At 43.6% G+C, this 23,370-nt stretch overlaps 1 protein-coding gene across 5 annotated transcripts; it reads left to right on the forward strand.

The window, feature by feature from the left end:
- The first annotated feature begins 1,221 nt into the window (after nucleotides 1–1,221).
- LOC133463278 (NACHT, LRR and PYD domains-containing protein 3-like) lies at nucleotides 1,222–22,236 on the forward strand. 5 transcript variants are annotated; one of them, XM_061744728.1, is made up of 13 exons: nucleotides 1,222–1,299; nucleotides 2,740–2,815; nucleotides 3,481–3,609; nucleotides 3,693–3,890; nucleotides 9,459–9,557; nucleotides 14,456–14,623; nucleotides 15,153–15,231; nucleotides 15,646–15,853; nucleotides 16,285–18,370; nucleotides 19,287–19,460; nucleotides 19,521–19,745; nucleotides 19,960–20,006; nucleotides 20,110–22,236. In XM_061744728.1, exons 3-13 carry the CDS (start codon nucleotides 3,521–3,523, stop codon nucleotides 20,652–20,654), a joined length of 3,918 nt encoding a protein of 1,305 aa, XP_061600712.1. In that variant the 5' UTR covers nucleotides 1,222–1,299; nucleotides 2,740–2,815; nucleotides 3,481–3,520; the 3' UTR covers nucleotides 20,655–22,236. The 5 variants fall into 5 exon arrangements, with proteins under 5 accessions (XP_061600712.1, XP_061600714.1, XP_061600713.1 ...); XM_061744730.1 differs by having other exon boundaries at nucleotides 19,572–19,745; XM_061744729.1 differs by having other exon boundaries at nucleotides 1,261–1,299; nucleotides 2,743–2,815.
- The last annotated feature ends 1,134 nt before the right edge of the window (nucleotides 22,237–23,370 follow it).

The following is a 23,370-nucleotide window of genomic DNA, read 5'->3' on the forward strand; positions in this document are numbered from 1 at the left end:
GGCAGAAATCAGGCACCTCACTTGTACTTGTCCCTGGTCCTTGTGGAGTTTTGTTGTGACTCTATCGCTCCAACCCTTGTCTCCCCTCAGGCCACTCCATCGTAAAGTTTTCTGGAGGGTTAAACTTTGCCATTCATTTTCTTCTGGCCATCCGTCTTCTTTCTTTGTCTCTTGATCGTTTGTTGAACGACTTCTGACACCATGTAGAACAATGGAGGGTCGGCTTGATCCATAATATTTATTTATTTATTTACCGTATTTATTTATTTATTTATTTATTTATTTATTTATTTATTTATTTATCTATTTATTTATTTATTTAATTTATAAATTAATGGTTAATACCATGCCAGTAAAAACCTAAGGCATATATATGTGCATTGTTACTATATTTTATCTATATACATATATACGCATACATACGCATACATATACATATATATACACATACAAACCCAGTGTTTTTTTTAATTTTATTTATCTTTTTTGTGGTCTCAGTAACCAAGGCAACGACACATTAACTGCCACTCAAAACATGCTACGTTACTATTTAACAGTTATATCACACAGTTGTTGGTTCTCTGTAAGTTGTGTTAAATGTTAGAAATGAGTAAGTTCCTTTAACAGTTGGATCTCCTCCAGAGATGCTGCTTCTGACTGGATTGAACTGGTCCGTCTGGTTCTGCTGGAGAATCTGAGAAGGAGTGAGAAGGATTTGACAGATCAGGTCACGTTCTTTCATCTGTGAATACTCAGGTAGATACAGCAGACCTAAATGTGTTTGGATGTTTGAGACGCAGCTGAGGCGTGTCAGGTATGTACTTCCTTGTCAACAAAACTAAAAAAACAGCCTCTGGTTGGTCGAAGCTACTGGCTCTAGATCAACCTGCCAGAGACTGCAGATGTAAATTAGCCTGTATGGCTAAATCTGGCACATTTACATGATGGACTCAAGTGCTCATGTTAATTAATGTACGTTGTCCCTTTTTAAATAAATAAATAAAATTAAATTAAGTAGTTCCAGTCGGGTCAGGTACCGACTTTCCTCATTAAAACCACAGCAGAAATGAATATCTGTCATCAGCACGGACATCACTGCTGCTTCTGACAGTTTCTTTACTCATTCCATGGATCCATTCACTGAATCCAGTCTACAAAGAGTTAACGAGACTGAATTACACCTGGAGACAAGGGGGCGGAGTCTGGACTCTTACCTGTGAATCTTTTTTAGACTCAGATCTGGTTTTTCAGGCCGTGGAATCGAGTCATCAGGAGAGCTGTGGACCGATCCATCAAACTGTAAGTTTGATTCATGTTTGAACTTTGTCTCTAGAAACTTTACTGTTTTCTGTAAACGTGTTCACTTCATTTGGAAGTTTGACTCTTTATTTAAAGCTTTTGAACAAAGTAAATATGAAATAAAAGACTATCATCCAGGGGTGACGACATCCACTGCCAATCCAGGAAGCAGGAACACACGGAGACACACGTCAAGCACTGGAAATCTGCAACAAAAAACCACAAACAAAACACGAAACCGGCACGGAGCCGACCAAAACACGAACAGCAATCGACTCAAATCTTGAGATCTGATCGCAGTCTGAGCTAAGCTACCGCTACCACTACCTAACCCCAAAAACTACAGAGCAAGCATGCAGGTGAAAAAGCCAGTGTGTATGTCTATGTGTGTGTATGCGTGTATGTATATGATCATGCGTGTGTGCGTGTGTGTGTGTGTGTGTGTGTGTGTGTGTGTGTGTGCGTGTGTGTGTATGTGTATATGTGTGTGCGTATGTGTGTGTGTGTGTGTGTGTGTGTGTGTGTGTGTTTGTGTGGCTGTGTATGTTTGTGTATATGTATGTGACTGAGTAGCTATGTGTGTGTGTGTGTGTGTGTGTGTATGTTTGTGTGGCTGTGTATGTTTGTGTATATGTATGTGACTGAGTAGCTATGTGTGTGTGTGTGTGTGTGTGTGTGTGTGTGTATGTGTATGTGTATGTGTATGTGTGTGTGTGTGTGTGTGTGTGTGTGTGTGTGTGTGTGTGTGTGTGTGTGTGATAAACCAAACAAAGCTCCACCTGAAGTGTATCTATACTGGGGGAGGGGGGGAGCAACCCCGCCACCCGCGAGACCAGAGGCCGACCAGGAAGAACCCGGAACCCAGGCCACCAGCAACCCCACAGAGGGGAGAAGTAGGAGGGAGGCAACCCAGCGAGATACATATTGATAAATTATTAAGTTTTGTTGCCCTGCCAATGGAGGCTCAAATCCTCCATGGCAGGACCCTTCCACACCGCATTCTCACCGACACAGACACACAATCACGCACCGTTTCCCCCTCCCCGGGGGGTCCAGCACCGCCAGAAGGCACCCCAGGCTGCATGGTGAGCCCCGCCAGCTCAGGGTGGTATAGAGTGGACGACAGCCATTGAAATTTGATTCATGCCAATAAAACTGGGTACAAAAACAGATTCTGCAGCATCTGGGATCTTCTTGGGCCAATTGTGAAAAGAAATCAATCAAACAAAGAACTGGACCAGCTTTTATATACATTTTTTTATAACAGATACATAAATCTAGCTTCTCTGTTTCAGCTGGTGTAAACCGGTTGTGGCAGGGTGCAGGATTGGGGCGGGGTCTGCAGGGGACAGAGGGAGTGCGGGCGAGTGGCGCACAGGTGACGCAGCTGGAACAGCTGATGGTGCACAGGTGTGTCTAATCAATCTCTGTGTATTTCAGTAGTGTGCAGGCCCTGAAGAGAAGAGAGGAATGACACAGAGCGGAGCTCTACAGAGAGGACACAGAGCTGCTGAAGGTGAAAGTCCTGGCACGTGTGTCTGGGTGAAAGAATAAATAAATCACGATTTCTGCACTAAACCCCGTGTCTGGTGACCCCCGCTAGCAGCGAGATTGCTACACAGATCTTTTTTTCATTTGTGGCTGTTTTTTAAAATGCAAATGAGCTACCTTTCTGGCCCTTCCCTTTTTTCTACAAGAAAGCCGAAGCAAGAATGACACACTTTCCTTACTTCCTCTGAAAACTCCTCTGAAATAATAGAACGTAAAACAGTCGGATTCAAAAACGTGCATTCGTGTGTGGCCAACTTTTACATGCTTTTACTCTCTTTTCAACTGTTTTTAATTATTTGCTGCTTTTTAAACACTTTTTCAAAGTTGCTTAGAAACGTGCTGCATAAATGTTACTTTTATTTTAGGAGGATTTAGATATATTTGACCAGTCACACTGAGCTTTAGGTTATCAAAACACAACAATTAAACACTAAAACTCTTTACACAAAATACACATTTATATTTAGAGATGTGTCATCCAGGACTGAGCTCAGACTTTAGAGAGAATCTGCTGCCTTTTTCATCACTACATCATTTATTTATGAAATAAACTACTTATACCTGGATCAAAAAATGAAGATGGAGCAGCTGGTCGTTGTACATCTACAATGACGTGTGTTTCCTCTGCAGATGAAGGTAGAAGGTGTGTGTGAGCTGTGAATCCAGCAGCATGGATCAGTGTGAGGACAGAGAGGAGGGAGTCCTTCCCTCTAAAACCTCCCCGAGGGGAAAACCTGAGAGTCGGAGAGAAGAAGAGAGGTGAGATGATCTAACTCTAACTGTCCATGACTCTTCTGCATGTCAGAGTTCAGCCCTCACGTAACCAAACACCTTTATTACAGGAGACGACCTGGACCTAGACCTGGACCTGGACCTGGATCTGAACCTGGTCCTGGACCTGGACCTGAACCTGGACCTGGACCTGGACCTGGACCTGGACCAGGACCTGGACCTGAACCCAGCTGTGTGTCCTTGAAAAGTGACAAATCATTGGATTTCTTGTGGAATTTTAAAGATACCCGACGTTCTCCCTCAGTGAGGTGAGTTTTACATAAATATTTATGAAAAATGTAACACATCCGTCCGTCGCTTACTCCATATTATAGACTCAGCCTCAGATTCAGAAAATCAAAGTGGCATTCTCTCATTAGATGCCGAGAAGGCTTTTGACCGGTTGGAATGGTGTTATTTATGGTCTGTACTCCAACACATGGGCTTCAGTGATAGCTTTATTTCTATGATTAAATTATTGTACGTCAACCCTTCTGCAGTTGTTATAACGGGCAACACTTGGACCTGGTCATAACCTACGGCCTGTCCCTGGGTGCGTGCTCTGTTGTGGACCTGGCTGTGTCTGACCATTTCTGCGTGTTTTTTAACATCACCAGTTTTAACCAGCGGGAGGCCCCGGTGAGAACGGTGAGGAAACGTAACCTAACTCCTGAAGTGGCTGCAAATTTTATCCAGATTTTACAGAACACTCCTGCAGAGATTTTACCAGCACCCTGTGATTTTATCGTTGACAATTTTAACAAAATACTCAAAACAACGTTGGACTCAGTGGCTCCGATTTTAACCAAAAGAATTAGCAGAAAACCTACACCCCCATGGAGAACTGAGGAAATAAAGAAACTAAAAAGAAACTGCAGGAGTGCTGAAAGGAGATGGAGGAAATCAAAATGAACCATACACTATGAAATTTTATGCCAACTCCTTAAAAACTACAATAATACTATTAAAAAAGCAAGAACTTCACATTTCAAAAACTTAATTTTAAATAACAAAAACAATTCCAAATTCCTATTCTCCACAATAGATTTTTTTAACAAATGGAAACCCTGACAGATCCCATAAAACAGCAACAGACCGTTACTGTGAGGATTTTGCAGACCACTTCAGGGGTAAAATTGATGACATTAGATCCAGTCTTTTATCTCAACAGATTTTAACTCTTAACACACCTGGATCAGTGCTTTTACCTGAGGAAACACTGGAGACTTTTGCCTTGGTTGATGCGGGGACACTTTGTAGAGTTTTCTCCAAGGTAAAGCCCACAACCTGCCTTTTAGACCCCATGCCCACACTGTTTTTTAAAACACTCTATGAATTCTTTGAGGAACAGCTTTTGTACTTGGTCAACTGTTCTCTTCAGACGGGAGTCTTCCCCACCGCCTTTAAAACGGCGGTGGTGAAGCCCCTTCTGAAGAAGAGTGGGTTGGACCCCAATGTTTTAAATAACTACCGGCCTGTATCCAACTTACCGTTTTTAAGTAAAATTTTAGAAAAACTTGTTTTTAACCAAGTGAATGAATTTTTAAACTCAACACACATTTTAGAGAGTCATCAGTCCGGTTTTAGGATGAACCACAGTACAGAGACAGCACTTTTAAAGATTTTAAATGACATCAGGTGCAATTTAGATAACCAAAAACTCACAGTCTTGGTTCTGCTGGATCTAACCGCCGCCTTCGATACAGTAGACCATCACATTTTATTAAACAGACTGAAGCACCTGGTCGGCCTCTCTGGTACTGTTCTTAAATGGTTCACGTCCTACCTCACTGATCGAAGTTTCTTTGTAAGTTTGGATACATGTTCCTCAGGAATCTATAAAATAAGGTGTGGGGTTCCCCAAGGGTCAATTTTAGGTCCAACTCTTTTTAATCTGTACATGCTGCCCCTTGGGGACGTCATCAGGAGACACGGCATCAGCTTCCACAGCTACGCTGACGATACGCAACTGTACATCGCCGTGTCTCCTGATGACACTGGGCCAATTGATGCCCTTTTTAACTGTATTTTAGACATCAAGTCATGGATGGCAGCAAACTTCCTACAGCTCAACCAGGGCAAAACAGAGATTTTACTCATCGGTCCTGAAGGCCAGAGAGAGAAACTTTTACCAAAGTTACAGAATTTTAAACCCTCAAAATCAGTTAAAATTCTGGGCGTGATTTTTGACTCTGAGCTCACTTTTATTCCACATATTAAAAACATAACAAAGATAGGTTTTTACCATCTTAAGAACATAGCCAGAGTCCGCCCGTTTCTCTCTCAGGCTAGTACGGAGGTGCTGATGCATGCTTTTATCTCATGTTGTTTAGATTATTGTAACGCCCTGCTCTCTGGTCTTCCCAAAAAGAACATGTACAATCTACAATTATTACAGAATTCAGCCGCACGCGTGCTGACGAGGACCAGAGGGCGGGAGCACATTACACCTGTTTTAAAATCGCTGCATTGGCTCCCCGTGCGCTTCAGGGTTGATTTTAAGGTTCTTTTACTGGTTTTTAAGTGTCTTAATGGTCTTGGGCCTTCTTATTTGTCTGCACTACTTTTACCCTATCAACCCTCACGGACCCTGAGGTCCTCCGGTGCCTTTTAACCATACCAAAAGTTAGAACCAGGACACACGGGGAGGCGGCATTCAGTTTTTATGGTCCCCGATTGTGGAACAACCTCCCGGAGAACCTCAGGGCCGCAGAGACTGTTGATGTTTTTAAAAAGAGGCTCAAGACCCATCTCTTTAATCAGGCTTTTAACTGACTCATTTAACTCTTTTAAATTTCTTATGCTCACCCTTATTTTTATTGGATCTTACTGCTCTGTTTTATATTTAGTTTATCCTTTTTTATCATATTTTATTTTCATTGTTTTATCTTAATGTTCTATCTAAATATTTTAGTCATTATTTATGGTCTATTTTATACATTTTACTTCTTATTCCTATAGTTTTTAATGTCTTGCTTTTTAGACATACTTTTAGGATTTTATGTTATGTTATACTTTTTTAAACTCCTTTAGTGTATTTTATCCTGCTTTCTTGTAGCTTTCATCTCCAGTGTTTCCTCATGGGGAGCCTCCATGCTGGGAGTGACTCTGGCCTGCAGGGGGGTCGTCCTGGGGGTGGTTCTGGCCTGGATGGTTGTAGAGCTCTGCACCACGGCTTCACCGCTGTGGTGTGGACTCCTCTATCCATCCGGGCCGGGATGGTCTCTGTGGGCCCCCCCCCTTGTAGCTGCGGGCTATGAGACCTCCTGGCCTGGACGGCTCCCCGTTACCGTTTCCTCACCTGGATCCTCTGTGCCTAGCCATGTCTGCACCGTGTGTCTGTGTGTGTCTGTCTGTGTGTGTGCGGGGAGGGGGGAGGGGGAGGGCGGGGGGGCATTAATACATTTTATGTTTATGTTTTATGGAAAGCACTTTGTGTTACATTTTTTTTGTATGAAAGGTGCTTTATAAATAAAGTTGTATTTGATTTGATTTGAACACTTGCTCATCCAAGGTTTTCAGTCTCCAGATCCTCTCGTCAGGGCTGCCCTTTATCTCCACTTCTATTTTCTCTATCTCTGGAACCTGTTGCTCAGGCGATACGACAGTCAGAGGTCTTTGAACCAATGATTGTTCACAATACACCACATTATATCTCTCTGTACGCAGATGATACTTTGATTTTTACAAAAAATCCATCTAAATCCCTTCCACATCTCTTTAAAATTTTTGATGTCTTTAGCGGTATATCAGGCTATAAAATAAATTGGACAAAATCAGCCTTAATGCTATTGGGAAGACCGGGTGATCAGACTCCTCTCTTTAATATTCCAGTTGTTTGTGAATTTAAATATTTAGGAGTGTCCATCCATCCTTCCCTTAACTCACTAACCTCTGCTAACTATAATAAAGTCCTAAGTGATATTGATGGTGACCTGAAAAGATGGTGTTTGCTCCCAACCTCTTTTCAATCCAGACTTTCAGTCATCAAGATGAATATACTGCCTCGCATTAATTTTATCAGTTCCATGATCCCTCTAGCTCCACCAGGTGGTTACTGGAAGAAGCTCCATTCCATTATTAGTGCATTCTTATGGAACAAAAAGAAACCCAGAATCAAAGCTGCTACTTTGCAAAGGTATAGATCCTCAGGAGGTGTTAATTTGCCCAATTTTGAATGGTATTCATGGTATTTTATTTTGCGTCCACTTACTACTTGGCTGAACTCAGAGACTCTAGTGTCATGGCGCCCTATTGAAGAGCATCTAATATATCCACACAAACTGTCTTATCTGATATACTCCAATATACCCCAGAGGACAGTAAAACGCAATTTTCGGCCAATAATTTCACATCTTTTTATAGTATGGCATAAAGTCCAGCGATTTGCCAAAATTCACAATAAATTCTTTGCACAATCCCCTATTTTTCTTAACTACTCTCTTCTAATTGAGAAAAAACCAATTGTTTTTCCAAAATGGAGGGATAAAGGAGTCTGGGTTTTTAAAGACATCATAGGGAGAGGTGGGCTTCGTGAATTCCATGACTTAGATAGGTCTTACAACCTACCAGGTACTTTTTACTTTTATCTACAGTTACGTGCAGCAATGCGCGCTCAAGGTGTTCCGTGGGGCACTGAGTTGGAAAACCATCCTCTTCATTATATTTTTGACACTAAAGGCAAAAACAATGGTATTGTCTCTAGTTTATATAAATTCATAACCAAGGCATCATACAAACCTCTATTTCTTAATAGACTCTGGAAGACTGATATTAATATTCCCTCAGATCTAGATTGGCACACTATATGGTCAAATGTATCCTTATCTTCCAGAAATCCTGATCATCAAATGATACACTATAAATGTATTCATAGATCTTACTTAACTCCTCGGAGACTACAACAAATGAAACTCAGAGATAATCCATACTGTGATTTTTGTTCAGACAATACCATTGCTACTTTCTACCATATGGTTTGGCAGTGTCCGGAGGTAAATAGTTTTTGGAATAATGTCTCGTGTATCATGTCTAATATAACTGGAAAGGCCATTCCTCACTCATAAGCTTTGCTTTTACTTATTGACACCTCATCTCTAAAACTAACTGTAAACAACAAGCGTCTATTGTTGGCTGGTGTTACAGCCGCTAAAAGAATGATAGCCTGTCGCTGGAAACCACCACATGCACTGTCAGTGAGGGAATGGCTTTTTGCTTACCGGGATATTGCACAGCTTGAGCTTTCTACAGCTCGCCTACATCATGCCAAATCATCCAATATCAATTGCTGGTCAAATCTATTAGAGAAAATTTCTGATAGGTTATGAATGTTTGTGGTCCAACTTGTCCATGGTTTACATGATCTTTGTCTGTTTGGTTTTATGTTTAGAATGGCTTATTTAGTGAATGGGAATGTCATGGGATTCCTGGATGGTAAGGGGAGGGGGTTGGGAGTGGTGTACGTGCTTTGTGTTTTGTTGCTGCTGTTGTTTTTGTTTTGTGTGTTCTGTTTTGTGTTGTTTTTGTTGTAAGATATGTATAAGTACTTTTTTTTTTTTGGCTGTGCATTGGATCCATTATTTGGGGGGGTGGGGGTGGAGTGGGTTGGTGGGAGTGGGAGGGTGTGGGGATAATAAAAAGTTGATCACAAAAAAGAAAAACGTAACACAGACTGAAATGTTTTTATCGCAACATGATTATTTTAGTTTTAGAAATATGTGTCTTGATAATTTTCAGTTCAGTTTTATCTATAAAGCATGTATTCCAATACAAGTTGTGTCTAGGATCTTTCCAGAGACCAGAACATAACCTCACGTCACCAAACACCTTTATTACAGGAGACGACATGGACCTGGACCCAGTTCGTCTTCAAAGAGTGACCAATCAGAGGGTTGTTTAATTCCCTCTAAAATATGCAGACGTTCTGCTTCAGAGAGGTGAGTTTTAAGTAAATGCCACTAAAACATGTCACTGATGCTTCTTTCACTCGGGATTAGAATGACCCTGGGACCTGCGGTGATGTGTGATAATCACGAAGGCGGTCTTGGACTTTAATCCTGTCCCAATTCGTTGTGTCCGGGAGTTTGTTCCTCAGGCGAGGAGCATAAATGCTGAACTCCACCTCCCCGTGTTTGGTTCTAACTCTGGGTACAGAAAGTGGGCGTGGCCCCGACGACCCGAGGGTCCTGGTTGGTTCATCATGGACCAGGAGATCAGTGATATTTATGACAGAAAAAATTCAGAAAGCACATTTGAATGTAAAACTTGAATATGACATACAGTATAAACCAAAACATAGAAACAAAAGGACAAGTGCCTTAACAATCTCTCAAAGTCAGACCTTCTTCTGTCTCCATCTTCCTGATACATGAAATGAAGAGCGTCCAAGTAGTTTTGAATTTGTCCATCTTGCCTGTCAGTTTATAGCTAATCCTTTCCAGTGGGAGAGCCGAGGTCATTTGACGTAGCCGTTGATCTACAGCTGGTCTGCAGGACTTTTTCCAGTATTGTGATATTCTATGTTCAGCAATCAACGGCCCTACATCCAGGAGAATCTGCTTATTCTTTGTATAATTGTGTCTCTCGGTGTAGAGACCAGGCAGAAACAGCCTAGGGTCCATGATAATACATATACTAATTATTTTTTTCATCACCACTTTGACCAAAAGAGTTTTTTCAAAAGTACCACATAAAATGTTATTATGTACAGGGCTGCACATAAGTGGGCCGCCAGAGCGCATGCGCCGTCAAAATCCACAGTGCGCTGTCAATCTTGTGCTGCGAAGCGCTTTTGCGTACCAACAGCTGGGGCTCATATTATTGGTTGTGGCCAGACCAGAATACTAATATTAAAAAATCTATTGCGAGAGCTTTTCCCCAGAACTGCTACTCAAAGTTGGTAATGGCCAATCACAGCGCGTCCTTACTCCCCCTCCATACTCGTGGCGGCGGTGGGTTGGGCAGGAAGAGAGGTAAGGATCAGCTTTACTGAACAAACCCCGACACGTCTCGTCAAAATGTCCAAGAAGCAAGCGCCATTAAGTAATTATTTTGGCGTTCCACCACCACCAACTACAAAGAGACGCCAAACTGAACCACTACCCGAATCGAACCGAAAACATGTGTTCGCCGAGAAGTGGCTGCATGATGTTACGCGGCGACGCATACCTTACGTTCGCGTTCCCGCGTATCCTTCCCCGTAAGCTCTGCGTTGGTGCAACGCGGAACCATAAATCAGCCAGTGTCCGTCACTGCGTGCAGCAGCAGCGTGCCTGCAACAGCAAGACGCTTCTCTCTGATTATGGCTCACAGTTTATGAAAACCCCAAATAAAAAATAAATTCGAGAATATTTTATGAAATCAATAAACAATTCCATCATCAAAATTATAACAAATAAAGGTTCAACATATCTTGCTTTGCATGTAATAAGACTAGGTAATATATTAGTGTCACCTTTTAAGTTGAATTATTGAAATAGATTAACTTTTACACCATATTCTAGTTGATTATTGAAATAAATTAACTTTTACACCATATTCTAGTTGAATTATTGAAATAAGTTAACTTTTACACCATATTCTAGTTGAATTATTGAAATAAGTTAACTTTTACACCATATTCTAGTTGAATTATTGAAATAAGTTAACTTTTACACCATATTCTAGTTGAATTATTGAAATAAGTTAACTTTTACACCAAATTCTAGTTGAATTATTGAAATAAGTTAACTTTTACACAATATTCTAGTTGAATTATTGAAATAAGTTAACCTTTACTTTTACTTTTACACCATATTCTTCACCTGAAGCAATATTCTACACCTTGGCTGATGTGGACATACAGAGCATAGGAGGCTATTTCTGCTATATGGTTGGCTGTCTGTACAGTCATGCAAGTTCAATGCTATTAAAGAACACGTTTTTTCATATAAAATAAACACATTTTTATGCAGTTTAGAAGTTTTGGGGCTTTTTTTTGGCTCCTGCGCTGCTGAAATCGGGGCGTCCTTTATTTCTATTTCTGAAAGTTGGCAACCCTAGGTGCAAAATATGCCGTGAGCATCCCAATCTGGCCGATAAAAACTGTAACTTTTATACTGACTCTACAGACTAACACGCACCATAATTTGTTAATTCATGTGAATAAATATCGTTTTGCCTATAACTTATCCCTGCATCCCTCTTTTATCGATTGGACGAGACGGGTCGCCGCGTTTTTGGAGCCCCAAGTCACATATCCAGGGGCTCCTCTGAGCACCAGACCAAAATAATTATGTGCAGCCCTGATTATGTACCTCTCTGTATTATACATTTCAGGCCTACATCAAACTCACCTCACTGAAGGTACGTTCCATCTGTTAATATCTCCTGGTGTTATAAACATGTGCATCAACCATTTAAACTATTCATTGAGCCGAAGAGCGAGCTTCCTGCCTATCTTCCTCCTTCAGATCTAATAATAGGTCATCCCTCCAAGCTCTAAGGCTGTCATTGGAACCTGCAGAAACTTGAGGTATCACTAGGTTATAAAAATCTGAGATTATACACCACCTCCACCTTTAAAAGCAAACTTCAAACCTGCCTGTCTGCCTCCACTGAACAACATTCGGCTGAATTGCACTCTCTGTGGTCCCCGATTATTGGCTTCGTTACCTAGTGGGGGCGGGGGGGTGGTGATCTCGTAGCCCTTGGGGTTAGGGGTCGGCTTGGGGGGCTGGGGTGCGGGCCTCTGGTGGCCCCTGGGGGGCGGTGGGTGGGGCTGTGGGGCCCTGCACCTGGCCGGTGGGGGCCTTAGGGGCCTATGGGGGGGGTTACCTCATGGCGGTGTGGCTAGGGGGGGGGGGGGGGGGGGGCTCGGGTGGGGGGCTGTGGTTAAGGCGTCTCCGGTTTTCCTGGGTGGGGCTGGGCTGTGGGCGTGGGGGTCCCTCTCGACGGGCCCGGCCCTGCCTGGGGGGGGGGTGGCTGTCTGCGCTGGGGGGCATTGCTGCCTTGCTCCTCCGTCGCTGGGCGGGGGCCGCATGCCCCTGCGTCTGTGGGGTCCCCGTGATCTTTGGGGTGTCCGCCAGGGTGGCCCCGGGGGGGGGGGGGTGGGGCCGGGTCTGGGGATCGGGCCTCCCCTGGCCGGGGGGTGCGCTGCGGGCGCGGCGGCGGGGTGGCACCATTTCCAGGTGTCTATGTCTTATGTTGTCAGTATGAATGGGGGGATGTTGGACCGTTTCCCCCTCCGCCTGGGCTTTGATGTAACTCAAATACTACATATTTTTTCCACAAATAGGCATATTTTGAAACATTTTGAAAAATGATTCCATAATTTAATGAGAATAAAAAAACATAATTAAAAAATATATATATATATTTATATATTTTTTTTAATTTATTTATTTTTAAAATTTGTTTTCAGTTCTGGGCCCCCCCCCTACCCTGGGCCCGGGACAACAGACCCGTTTTTCCCCCCCTATCGGCGGGCGTGCACACCCACATACACACACATAGCCACACACACACATACACATACATAGCCACACACACACACACACGCACGCACGCACGCACGCACACACACACACACACACACACAACCACACAGACATATACATACACGCACACACACACATAGACACACACATTGGCTTGTTCACCTGCATGCTTGCTCTGTAGTTTTGAGGTTAGTTAGCTTAGCTCAGACTGTGATCGGATCTCGAGATTTGGGTTGATTGCTGCTCGTGTTTTGGTCGGCTCCGTGGCGGTTTTGTGTTTCGTTTGTGGGTTTTCTTGCAGATTTCAACTGCTCGACGTGTGCCTCCGTGTGTTCTTGCTTCCTGGATTGGCAGTGGATGTCACCCCCCCGCCCCCCAAAAAAAACCCCAACTCACTGTTTGTATGGGTATATATATATGTATGCGTATATATATAAGTATATATATATATGTATATATATTAAATATAGTAATAATGCACATATATGTCTTGGTATGGTATCAACCATTAATGTGTGCAGACAAGGTAAAAAAAAAAAAAAAACTTCAAACGTTATTGTTTAGTAAAGCCTCTAGTTAGTGTTCAGTAAACCTCTAGTTAGTGCTTAGCAACGCCTCTAGTTTGTGTTTAGTAAAGCGTCTAGTTAGTGGCTAGTTGGTTACCAGATGCTTCTTCGGGCACGATAATGGAGAAGGCCGGCCTATAGTTAGTAGCTCTTTATGCTGAAATAGGAGCTGTGGCCTTCTTCATAGCTCACAGAAAACTCCATGGGACCGTGGACAGGTCTGAGGTAGAAGAGATCTTGGGAGCAAAGAGAGCGAGAAAGGAGGGAGCCTGCTCTTTATAGCCGAGCCCGGGCTGCCATAACAGCGTTGACAGCATGACAGCAGCCCCTCCTTTCGATTTGGGGTTCATGCCCAATGAGGAGGCTATTCCTTATCACCGAAGGGCCGTGAATGCAAAGCCTGCTGGAGCTTCGAGTCATTATGGAGGTTCTTTTGTTTCGAACCATGCGGTTGGCTGTAAGAAATCAAGGCTGACTTCAGAGTTAGGCCTTAGAACTAGGCCTCGGAATTTAAATCACGTATTTCCATGTCCAACACAGGACTGTGGCCCAACAATAGGTTTGTGTCACCAGTAAACTTTTTTTTTTTTTCATGATTTGAGCGAGTGGGATCACATAGATGTTAAACAACAGAGGCCCCAGAATTGAACCATGAGGAACTCCACATGTTTTTGTTAGCTCCAATTTGAAGTTACCTAAAGACACAAATAGGTTCTGTCTTTTAGACATGAGTGCAACCAGGGTAGTGCTGTGCCTGAACGTCTCCCCCCGTTTTTCAACCTGTCAATCAAGATGTTCTGATCGACCGGGTCGAATGCAGCATTTTGGACCTGGACCTGGACCTGGACCTGGACCTGGACCTGGACCTGGACCTGGACCCAGCTGTGTGTCCTTAAAGAGTGACAGATCAAATATTTTAATTATTAATTTTAAAGATGCTCCTGGTTCTCCTTCAGAGAGGTGAGTTGTTTGTAAACGTTGTTTCTGAAAAATGTAACTGAAACTGAAACGTTTGCATCGTAACATGTTTAAAGTGAACATCTTTCTGTTTTGCTGCTATTCTTAGATGGTTTTGGATGTTTCCAGAAACACAGCAGACTATGAAGGGGGTGTTTGAGTCTCTTCTGAGTGACTGTAGTTCACCGGTTTGTACAGCTGGGGGCATCTTTCTGCTGTGGTTGCAACATCATTTAGGGAGGAAGTTCTCCTCAGGTGGACGGTGTTGCTGGATGCAGGAGGACAGATGGTTCCTGGAACCATGTGAACATTGATCTGTTGATAAGGTGGTCTTTGTGGACACTTGCTGGATATTCTTGTACCACCAAATTGAGAGCTTGTACTGGGAGTAAGACGTGGATGTTCTCAGTCTCAGGAGGACCAGCGAACCTTTAACATGACAGGAAGTCCTCTGGTGGACTGTTCTCATCCAAAAATGACTCCATGGACCTTCAGACATGATGTGACCTAGTTCTTCATGATTCCTCCACAGAGTGGACCAGCAGTTCTCAGAGTCCCCCAGTGGTACGTCTGTCCAGCAGCATCAGACCCAGCTGGACTCCATCTTTCAGGTCTGTACATGAACAACAACTGCTTCTCCATCTGTTGTCCTGATGTCCATCTGCATGCTGGTCTTTGTAGACCAGTGTACCGTCAGTCTGTCCATCATGGACCTGATGTTTGTCTCCATTCTGGTCTCTGGAGACCAGTGGACTGTCAGTCTGTCCAACATGGACCTGATGTTTGTCTCCATGCTGGTCTCTGGAGACCAGTGGACTGTCAGTCTGTCCATCATGGACCTGATGTTTGTCTCCATGCTGGTCTCTGGACACCAGTGGACTGTCAGTCTGTCCATCATGGACCTGATGTTTGTCTCCATGCTGGTCTCTGTAGACCAGTGGACTGTCAGTATGTCCATCATGGACCTGATGTTTGTCTCCATGATTTCAGTCTGGTTGTGTCCTTCATGTGGTCTTCTGTTCCAGCTGCTGGAGGACGACATCGTCATGTTTGTGAAGGACGAGCTGAAGAAGATCCAGAAGGTTCTGAGTTCAGATTGCCCAGAATCCTCAGAGAGTCTGGAGGAGGATGAAGATGAAGAGCAGAAGAGCATCAGAGAGACATTTATGAAGATTACAGTGAAGTTCTTGAGGAGGAGGAAGCAGGAAAAGCTGGCTGACCTCCTGCAGAGCAGTAAGACGTTTCTCTGAACATCTGAGCTGCTGGATAAACAACACCGATTGTTTCAGTAGATGACCAACATTCACAGATAAAACACAACATTAAACCCACTGGAAGGTGGAGGAACTCAGCTCATCTTCTGTTAGGAACATCTCATTAATAGGGTAATTAATATCCCCGTAAATAAAATTTTTGAAGTGTTGATCCGTGTGGATTCATTATTGAGTTCCAGCAAACACAAAAAGAAAAAAACTTTTTTGTCTGAAGTGAATTGTAGAGGAAACACTGTTCTTGTTGTTCCTCTGATTGATCAGAGGGGTTTTTGGGAGGAAAACGCTTCAATACTCAGTAAATGTTGAAATGTTGATTCTGTAGAGGAAGTAGAAATTGTTGTGGGCTGGTTTTAATCACTAAGTGGTTTTCTTTATTTCATCTTTATTTAGATACCGTTGCTGCCGTTTGTCAATCCAAACTTAAAAGTCAGCTGCAGAAGAAGTACCAGCATGTGTCGGAGGGGATCATTAAAGCAGGAAAGACAACTCTTCTGGAGCAGATCTACACGGAGCTCTACATCACAGAGGGAGGGACCGGAGAGGTCAATAAGGAACATGAAGTCAGACAGATTGAAGCAGCTTCCAGGAAACCAGACGGAGCAGAAACAGCCATCAGACAGGAAGACATCTTTAAACCCCCAACTGGAAGAGGAGGACCAATCAGAACGGTGATGACGAAGGGAGTGGCCGGCATCGGGAAAACAGTGTTAACACAGAAGTTCAGTCTGGACTGGGCTGAAGGCAGAACCAACCAGGACATCCAGTTCCTGCTTCCATTCACCTTCAGAGAGCTGAATGTGCTGAGAGAGGAGAAGTTCAGCTTGATGGAACTAGTTCATGGATTCTTCTCTGAAACCAAAGGAATCTGCAGCTTTGAAGAGTTCCAGGTCGCGTTCATCTTTGACGGTCTGGATGAGTGTCGACTTCCTCTGGACTTCCACAACCCTACAATCGTCAGTGACCCCAGAAGGTCCACCTCAGTGGACGTGCTGCTGACAAACCTCATCAGGGGGAAGCTGCTTCCTTCTGCTCGTCTCTGGATCACCACACGACCCGCAGCAGCCAATCAGATCCCTCCTTACTGTGTTGACATGGTGACAGAAGTCAGAGGGTTCACTGACCCACAGAAGGAGGAATACTTCAGGAAGAGGTTCAGAGAAGAGAGGCAGACCAGCAGGATCATCTCCCACATCAAGAAATCACGCAGCCTCCACATCATGTGCCACATCCCAGTCTTCTGCTGGATCACTGCTACGGTCCTGGAGAAAGTCCTGAAAACCAGAGACGGGAGAAAGCTACCCAAGACCCTGACTGAGATGTACATCCACTTCCTGGTGGTCCAGGCCAAACTGAAGAAGATCAAGTATGACGGAGGAACTGAGACGGATCCACACTGGAGTCCAGAGAGCAGGAAGATGGTGGAGTCTCTGGGAAAACTGGCTTTTGAGCAGCTGAAGAAAGGAAACCTGATCTTCTATGAACCAGACCTGAGAGAGTGTGGCATCAATGTCAGAGAGGCTTCAGTGTACTCAGGAGTGTTCACCCAGATCTTTAGAGAGGAGAGCAGCCTGTACCAGGACCAGGTCTTCTGCTTCATCCATCTGAGTGTTCAGGAGTTTCTGGCTGCTCTTCATGTCCATCAAACCTTCATGAACTCTGGAGTCAACCTGCTGGAAGATCAGACAACCTCTCACACATCTAAAACACGTAAAGAAGTTCAGGAGGAGGATGAAGATGAAGATGAAGATGAAGATGAGGATGAGGATGAAGATGAGGATGAAGATGAAGATGAAGAGGAAGATGAGGATGAAGATGATGAAGATGAAATTGAGGATGAGGGTGAAGTAGAAGAATGTGAAGATGAATTTAAAAATTCTGAAGATGAAGAAGATGATGATGAAGAAGATGATGATGATGATAATGATGATTATTATTATGAATATGATGAGGATTATTATGATGGATGTGATGATGATGAAGATGATGAAGATGCAGAGACTCGCCTCTATCACCGTTCTTTAACTTATTTCTATCAGACAGCTGTGGACAAGGCCTTACCGTGTCCCAACGGACACCTGGACTTGTTCCTGCGCTTCCTCCTGGGTCTTTCAGTGGAGACCAATCAGACTCTCCTACGAGGTCTGGCGACATCAAACCAAAGAAGTTCACAGAACAATCAGAAAATCATCAAATACATCAAGAAGAAGATCAGTGGGGACCTGTCTGCAGAGAGAAGCATCAACCTGTTCCACTGTCTGAATGAACTGAACGATCGTTCTCTGGTGGAGGAAGTTCAACGGTCCCTTATGTCTGGAAGTCTCTCCACAGATGAACTGTCTCCTGCTCAGTGGTCGGCTCTGGTCTTCATCTTACTGTCATCAGGAGATCTGGAGGTGTTTGACCTGAAGAAGTTCTCAGCTTCAGAGAAGGCTCTACGGAGGCTTCTGCCGGTGGTCCAAGCCTCCAAGAAAGTTCTGTAAGTACCAACAGACAAATGTTGGACCTATGGAGTGCAGGGTAGTTTCTGACTACTTCTGGTTTTACCTCCAGATTTCATTTTTTCTTCACTTGTTTGGGGTCTTTTTCTCAGCACAACCTCACATGAGTGATGTGGGAGCATGGAGTTTTTTTGTCTACACATCTGTCACTCGGTCAATGGAGGGAGTTGTGGGTGTGTATGCGTGTGGAGGTGTGTTCGGTTTTGTTTGTCAGAGAGAAAGGAGCTGATCATTTCTGTTGACAGCACTATACACACTATATGCATATGCAATATAGTTTATACATCCACTGAATGCAAGTATCCACCTGTCATCATGGAGTGAAGTATTAACTGCGGGCCAAAAATTAAATAACCAAAGAAAAAGTATCTACTGTTTCACGTGGGTTTTTGGATTCAAATTCAGCTTGTCCTTTCATTTCCAGAGACGTCAATATAGGACCTAAAATCACACACAAGCATGAACTCTGACAAGGAAACACTTTCATTTCTGTTTTTAACGGGGAAGGGGGAGGTTGTTACTGCAGAAACCTGCAGTAACGCTGGAGGTTCAACCCTCAGTGCCTTTTAATCCAGATTACAGCTCTATTTACAGCTGCCTTTAATGGATTATTGAAACCATTTGGATTCAGATTTAAACTGTTAATTTCAGGACTAAATTTTAGTAGAAACATCCACCTTTTATTTATTCTGCCAACTGTACTAAAACTCATGATTTCTATTTTTTTCCTCTTTACTTTTCATGTTTTTATCATGTAAAGCAGTTTTGAATTGTTGCTGAAATGTGATTTAACACAAACTTTACTGAAGACCAGCAGAACAGTTGGATACACAAATACATTTTCTTCCATAACAGTGAAATAACCTGGTTGTTGCTCTTTTCATCTGTCTACAGACTGAGTGGCTGCAACCTCTCAGGGGACATCTGTCCAGTTCTGTCCTCAGTTCTCAGCTCTCCGTCCTCCAGTCTGACAGAACTGGACCTGAGCAACAACGACCTGCAGGATTCTGGACTGGAGAAGCTGTGTCCTGGACTGGAGAGTCCACACTGTAAACTGGAGTCTCTCAGGTCAGGATTCATTCAAGTCTTTTCCAGTTCCAGTGAACATGCTGCTAAATATGTCTGCAGCAGGACACTTGTGCAGAGACCATGCAGCAGACCTGTGTTGTGTGTCTGCAGGCTGTCAGGCTGTATGATCTCAGAGAAAGGAAGTGCTTCTCTGGTCTCAGCTCTGACCTCCAACCCCTCCCACCTGAGAGAGCTGGACCTGAGCTACAACCATCCAGGGGAGTCAGCAGGGGAGCTTCTGTCTTCTGGACTGGAGGATCCACACTGGAGGCTGGACACTCTCAGGTAGGACACACTGCTGGGGGAGGCGGGGGGTATATTGTGGTAGTTATGGTGGCACAGGTGTGGGGTTTTTCCTCCACCTCGGGTGATTGCTCAGGGCTGTGTTGGGATGTAGCGGATACAGGAGTGCCCAACAGGTAATGGGGGTTGGCGGGCTCTGACATATCTGCTTCCTCTGAAAGAGAATGATCTGGTCTGACCCCCCTTCTCCTTTAAGGGTTGAGCCTTCTGGACAACGATGGTTGACACCAGGTCTGAGGAAGTGTAAGTGTGTTTTCATTCAACCATCTTCACTCTTTCATGAGTCCATCAGTGATCAATAACTGATCAATAATAACTGCAGCTGCTTGTTTGTTTTCTCCATCAGATTCCTGTCAACTCACCATTGACACAAACACAGTCAACAACGAAATCGAACTGTTTGATGACAAAAGGAAGATGATACATGTGGAGGAGGATCAGTCATATCTTGATCATCCAGACAGGTTTGATGAGATTCCTCAGCTGCTGTGTAGAGAAGTTCTGACGGGTCGCTGTTACTGGGAGGTCCAGTGGAGCGGAGCTGTTTCTGTATCAGTGAGTTACAGAAGAATCAGGAGGAGAGGAAACTCTGATGACTGTAGGTTTGGAAGAAACGATCATTCCTGGAGTCTGGACTGTTATCCAGGTGGTCAGTACCGTGTCTATCACAATGACAGATACACATCCATCCCCTCCTCATCTTCATGTTCAGCCTCTGGCAGAGCAGCAGTGTACGTGGACGTTCCTGCTGGAACTCTGTCTTTCTATGAAGTCGTCTCTGACAGACTGATCCACCTCCACACCTTCAACACCACCTTCACTGAACCTCTCTGTCCTGGATTTGGACTCTCGTCCTGGTTAGGTTCCTCAGTGTCTCTGTGTCCAGTTTAGTCTCAAGTGTCCTGTCAGAGAAACTGTCTCTGTTGGATCCCGGACTTGGACTCTGGTTCTGGTTCCTCAGTGTCTCGATGATGATGATGATGATGATGATGATGATGATGATGATGATGAAGAAGACGTTGATCACCGTTTTTCTTTAGTTTTTTGGTTTGTTGTGTTTTTATTGGATCTTTGTCACATTTAAACATTAAATAATTTACTGGATTGTTGATGATTGATCATAATTAGATTTTTATCTCATTATTCTTGTTTTATTCTTGATTCTGTCTCTAAATGTTTTTATTTTTGACTTCACGTTTAAATTCTTAGAATACTTTCACGGACCACTGGGTTTACGCAAATCATTGACATTTTCTATTGAGTATGCGGCGTATACCTGCGTATCACGTAGACTACGCCACTGGTATAAAATCCAGGCAGGCACAGTTTTGTTTTTGTTTATATCTCATTATACGCCCCCTTCAAGTGGTACCAATCAATCACATGAAATTTGTGACACAGACGGCGTCGGTGCTCGTCCTCTCCCGCCCTCACTCTCCCCATTAATCCCTTTCACGGATCCACGGATGAGGGCACAATGGGCACAGTGCTTAGATTTGGTTTTACGGACAGCACAGAGTTCTTTTGCCACATAAATAAAAAGAAGAAGCACGGCGTGGCTGCTCAGTCTATAATCAGTTTCTTAAGGAAAGGTTTATTTACTGCTTAAAAACATGAGGTACATATCCTAAGTTTAGGGATAAATGGATCTGGTCCAGTATTGTCGTACCAATAGGAGAAAAAAATATGTACAGGACTGTCTCAGAAAATTAGACTATTGTGATAAATTTCTTTATTTTCTGTAATGCAATTAAAAAAAACAAAAATAAATACATTCTGGATTCATTACTAATCAACTGAAATATTGCCAGCCTTTTATTATTTAAATATTGCTGATGATGGCTTACAGTTTAAGATTAAGATCTGGTTTTGCATTGCTGCAGCCCATTCCATCTTCACTCTCCCCTCCCCTTCCATCCTCCTTGTCTTTCCCCCATTATAGCACTTTAACTTTAAACCCTCAGCACTTTAATCGTAACCAGGGGCCTCATCTATAAAGCTTGCTTGCGCAGAAAAAGCGCCTGAAAGTTGCGGAAGCCACCTTCTACGCAAATCCTCGGATCTAAAAAGAAAAAACTAACCGAAAAATCTGCGTATCTTTACGGCAACTCGGACCCTCCCGTAAGAATTTACTTAAGACACGGGGAACTGGCGACGCAGGGATTGAGGTGGTGAAATGAAGCCAGATTCATGTCATACTCTTTATAATGTCATCACACATCACAACATATATCAGACTTAAAATAATAAAATAATAAAATAAAATAAAATAGCGCTGATCGTGTTCCTCTGTGTGAAGCTCAGTCAGTCAGGACTCTGGTGCTGCTGGAGCTGCAGCCTCTTCTTCACCCGCTTTAGGACAGAACAAATGAGGGGCTGCGTTTAGGGAGCCCCACGGAGCCCCTAAAGGGACTCCGATTTTTTTTCATATATATGAGTTTTACGCGCGCGTGAAACCTTTACGTGCAGGTGTATGGTGCCTAAATTAGGGTCCCGCGTTAAAACGACGCAGAGCCTACGGCGTAGGGTACGCGGCGACGCACACCTACGCCGTAGGCTCTGCGTTGGTGACGCAGAACCATAAACCCGCCCTGAGCAGCTCTGAGGGGAGACGGGAGGGAGGAGGGGGAGCGGGGGGTGAAGCGGGGCTGCGGGGCCGTTTTCGTATCGCTTTCATACAGTGTCTTGATAATTTGCAATTTAAGGCTGAGCCTACCATTAGTTTTTAAACTGTAAAAAGTGGGGGGAAAAAAAACATGATTTTGAAAAGACGGGGGGACGTGTGTCCCCCTGTTGCGCCGGGGAACTCACGGCGTTTAGCGCAGCAACGGCGTGCTGCCACTCACTCGCTTTATTTTATTGTATACTATTTATATACTTATTCTAACTTTTACTGTGACCACCAAATAATGTGGTTTTCCTGTCCTCCACACCACATCATCTAAAACATCTAGGTCTCAGTGAAAGTCAGTGTCACGGTGGCTGCTACTTCTAATTCATTCTGACGCCAAACAGGCTGGAGGAAGCCACTGCGCATGCTCAGTAGGCTCATCCATATGCATTTATGGGCGTGTAGAGGGCGGGATTAGAGGCGGATTCAGCTGCGCAGGTCTGTGATTCATAAAGGAACGTTGCGTGCAAATCTGCGTGCACATGGTTTTATTGATCCGGATTTTTTTTTGCGCCCGTCATTTTCGGCTTTTGAGCGTACGTGCACTTTTAGTATGGCTCCTACGCAGTCCATTTTAAATGAGGCCCCAGCACTTTAACTTGCTCTGGCACTTTACCGCCTAAACTTGAACTGCTAAATGTGAAATGTGTGTAATGTATTCACTATTGCAATATATGTAAATGTCTAAGATCGTGTTAGTATGAAGATTGATGTGTCAGGTTGTTCTCCTGTTCCTTCTATCTTAAATAGAAGCAAAATAACAAGAACAGAAACTTTTTGCACGCTTTATTTGTATTTGTTCTAACTTGTTGTTTAACTTGTCTTTCTTTTATATTTTTAGCCGGGGGACTGCCATTGGAAACTACCTCTGTAGCTAAAATTGGGTGCATTTGCATTTTTAATTCTAAATGTATATGAATGTACACTGTCCCTTCC

The sequence above is a fragment of the Cololabis saira genome, chromosome 17, assembly GCF_033807715.1.
Source record: "Cololabis saira isolate AMF1-May2022 chromosome 17, fColSai1.1, whole genome shotgun sequence".
Classification (NCBI taxonomy): domain Eukaryota; kingdom Metazoa; phylum Chordata; class Actinopteri; order Beloniformes; family Belonidae; genus Cololabis; species Cololabis saira.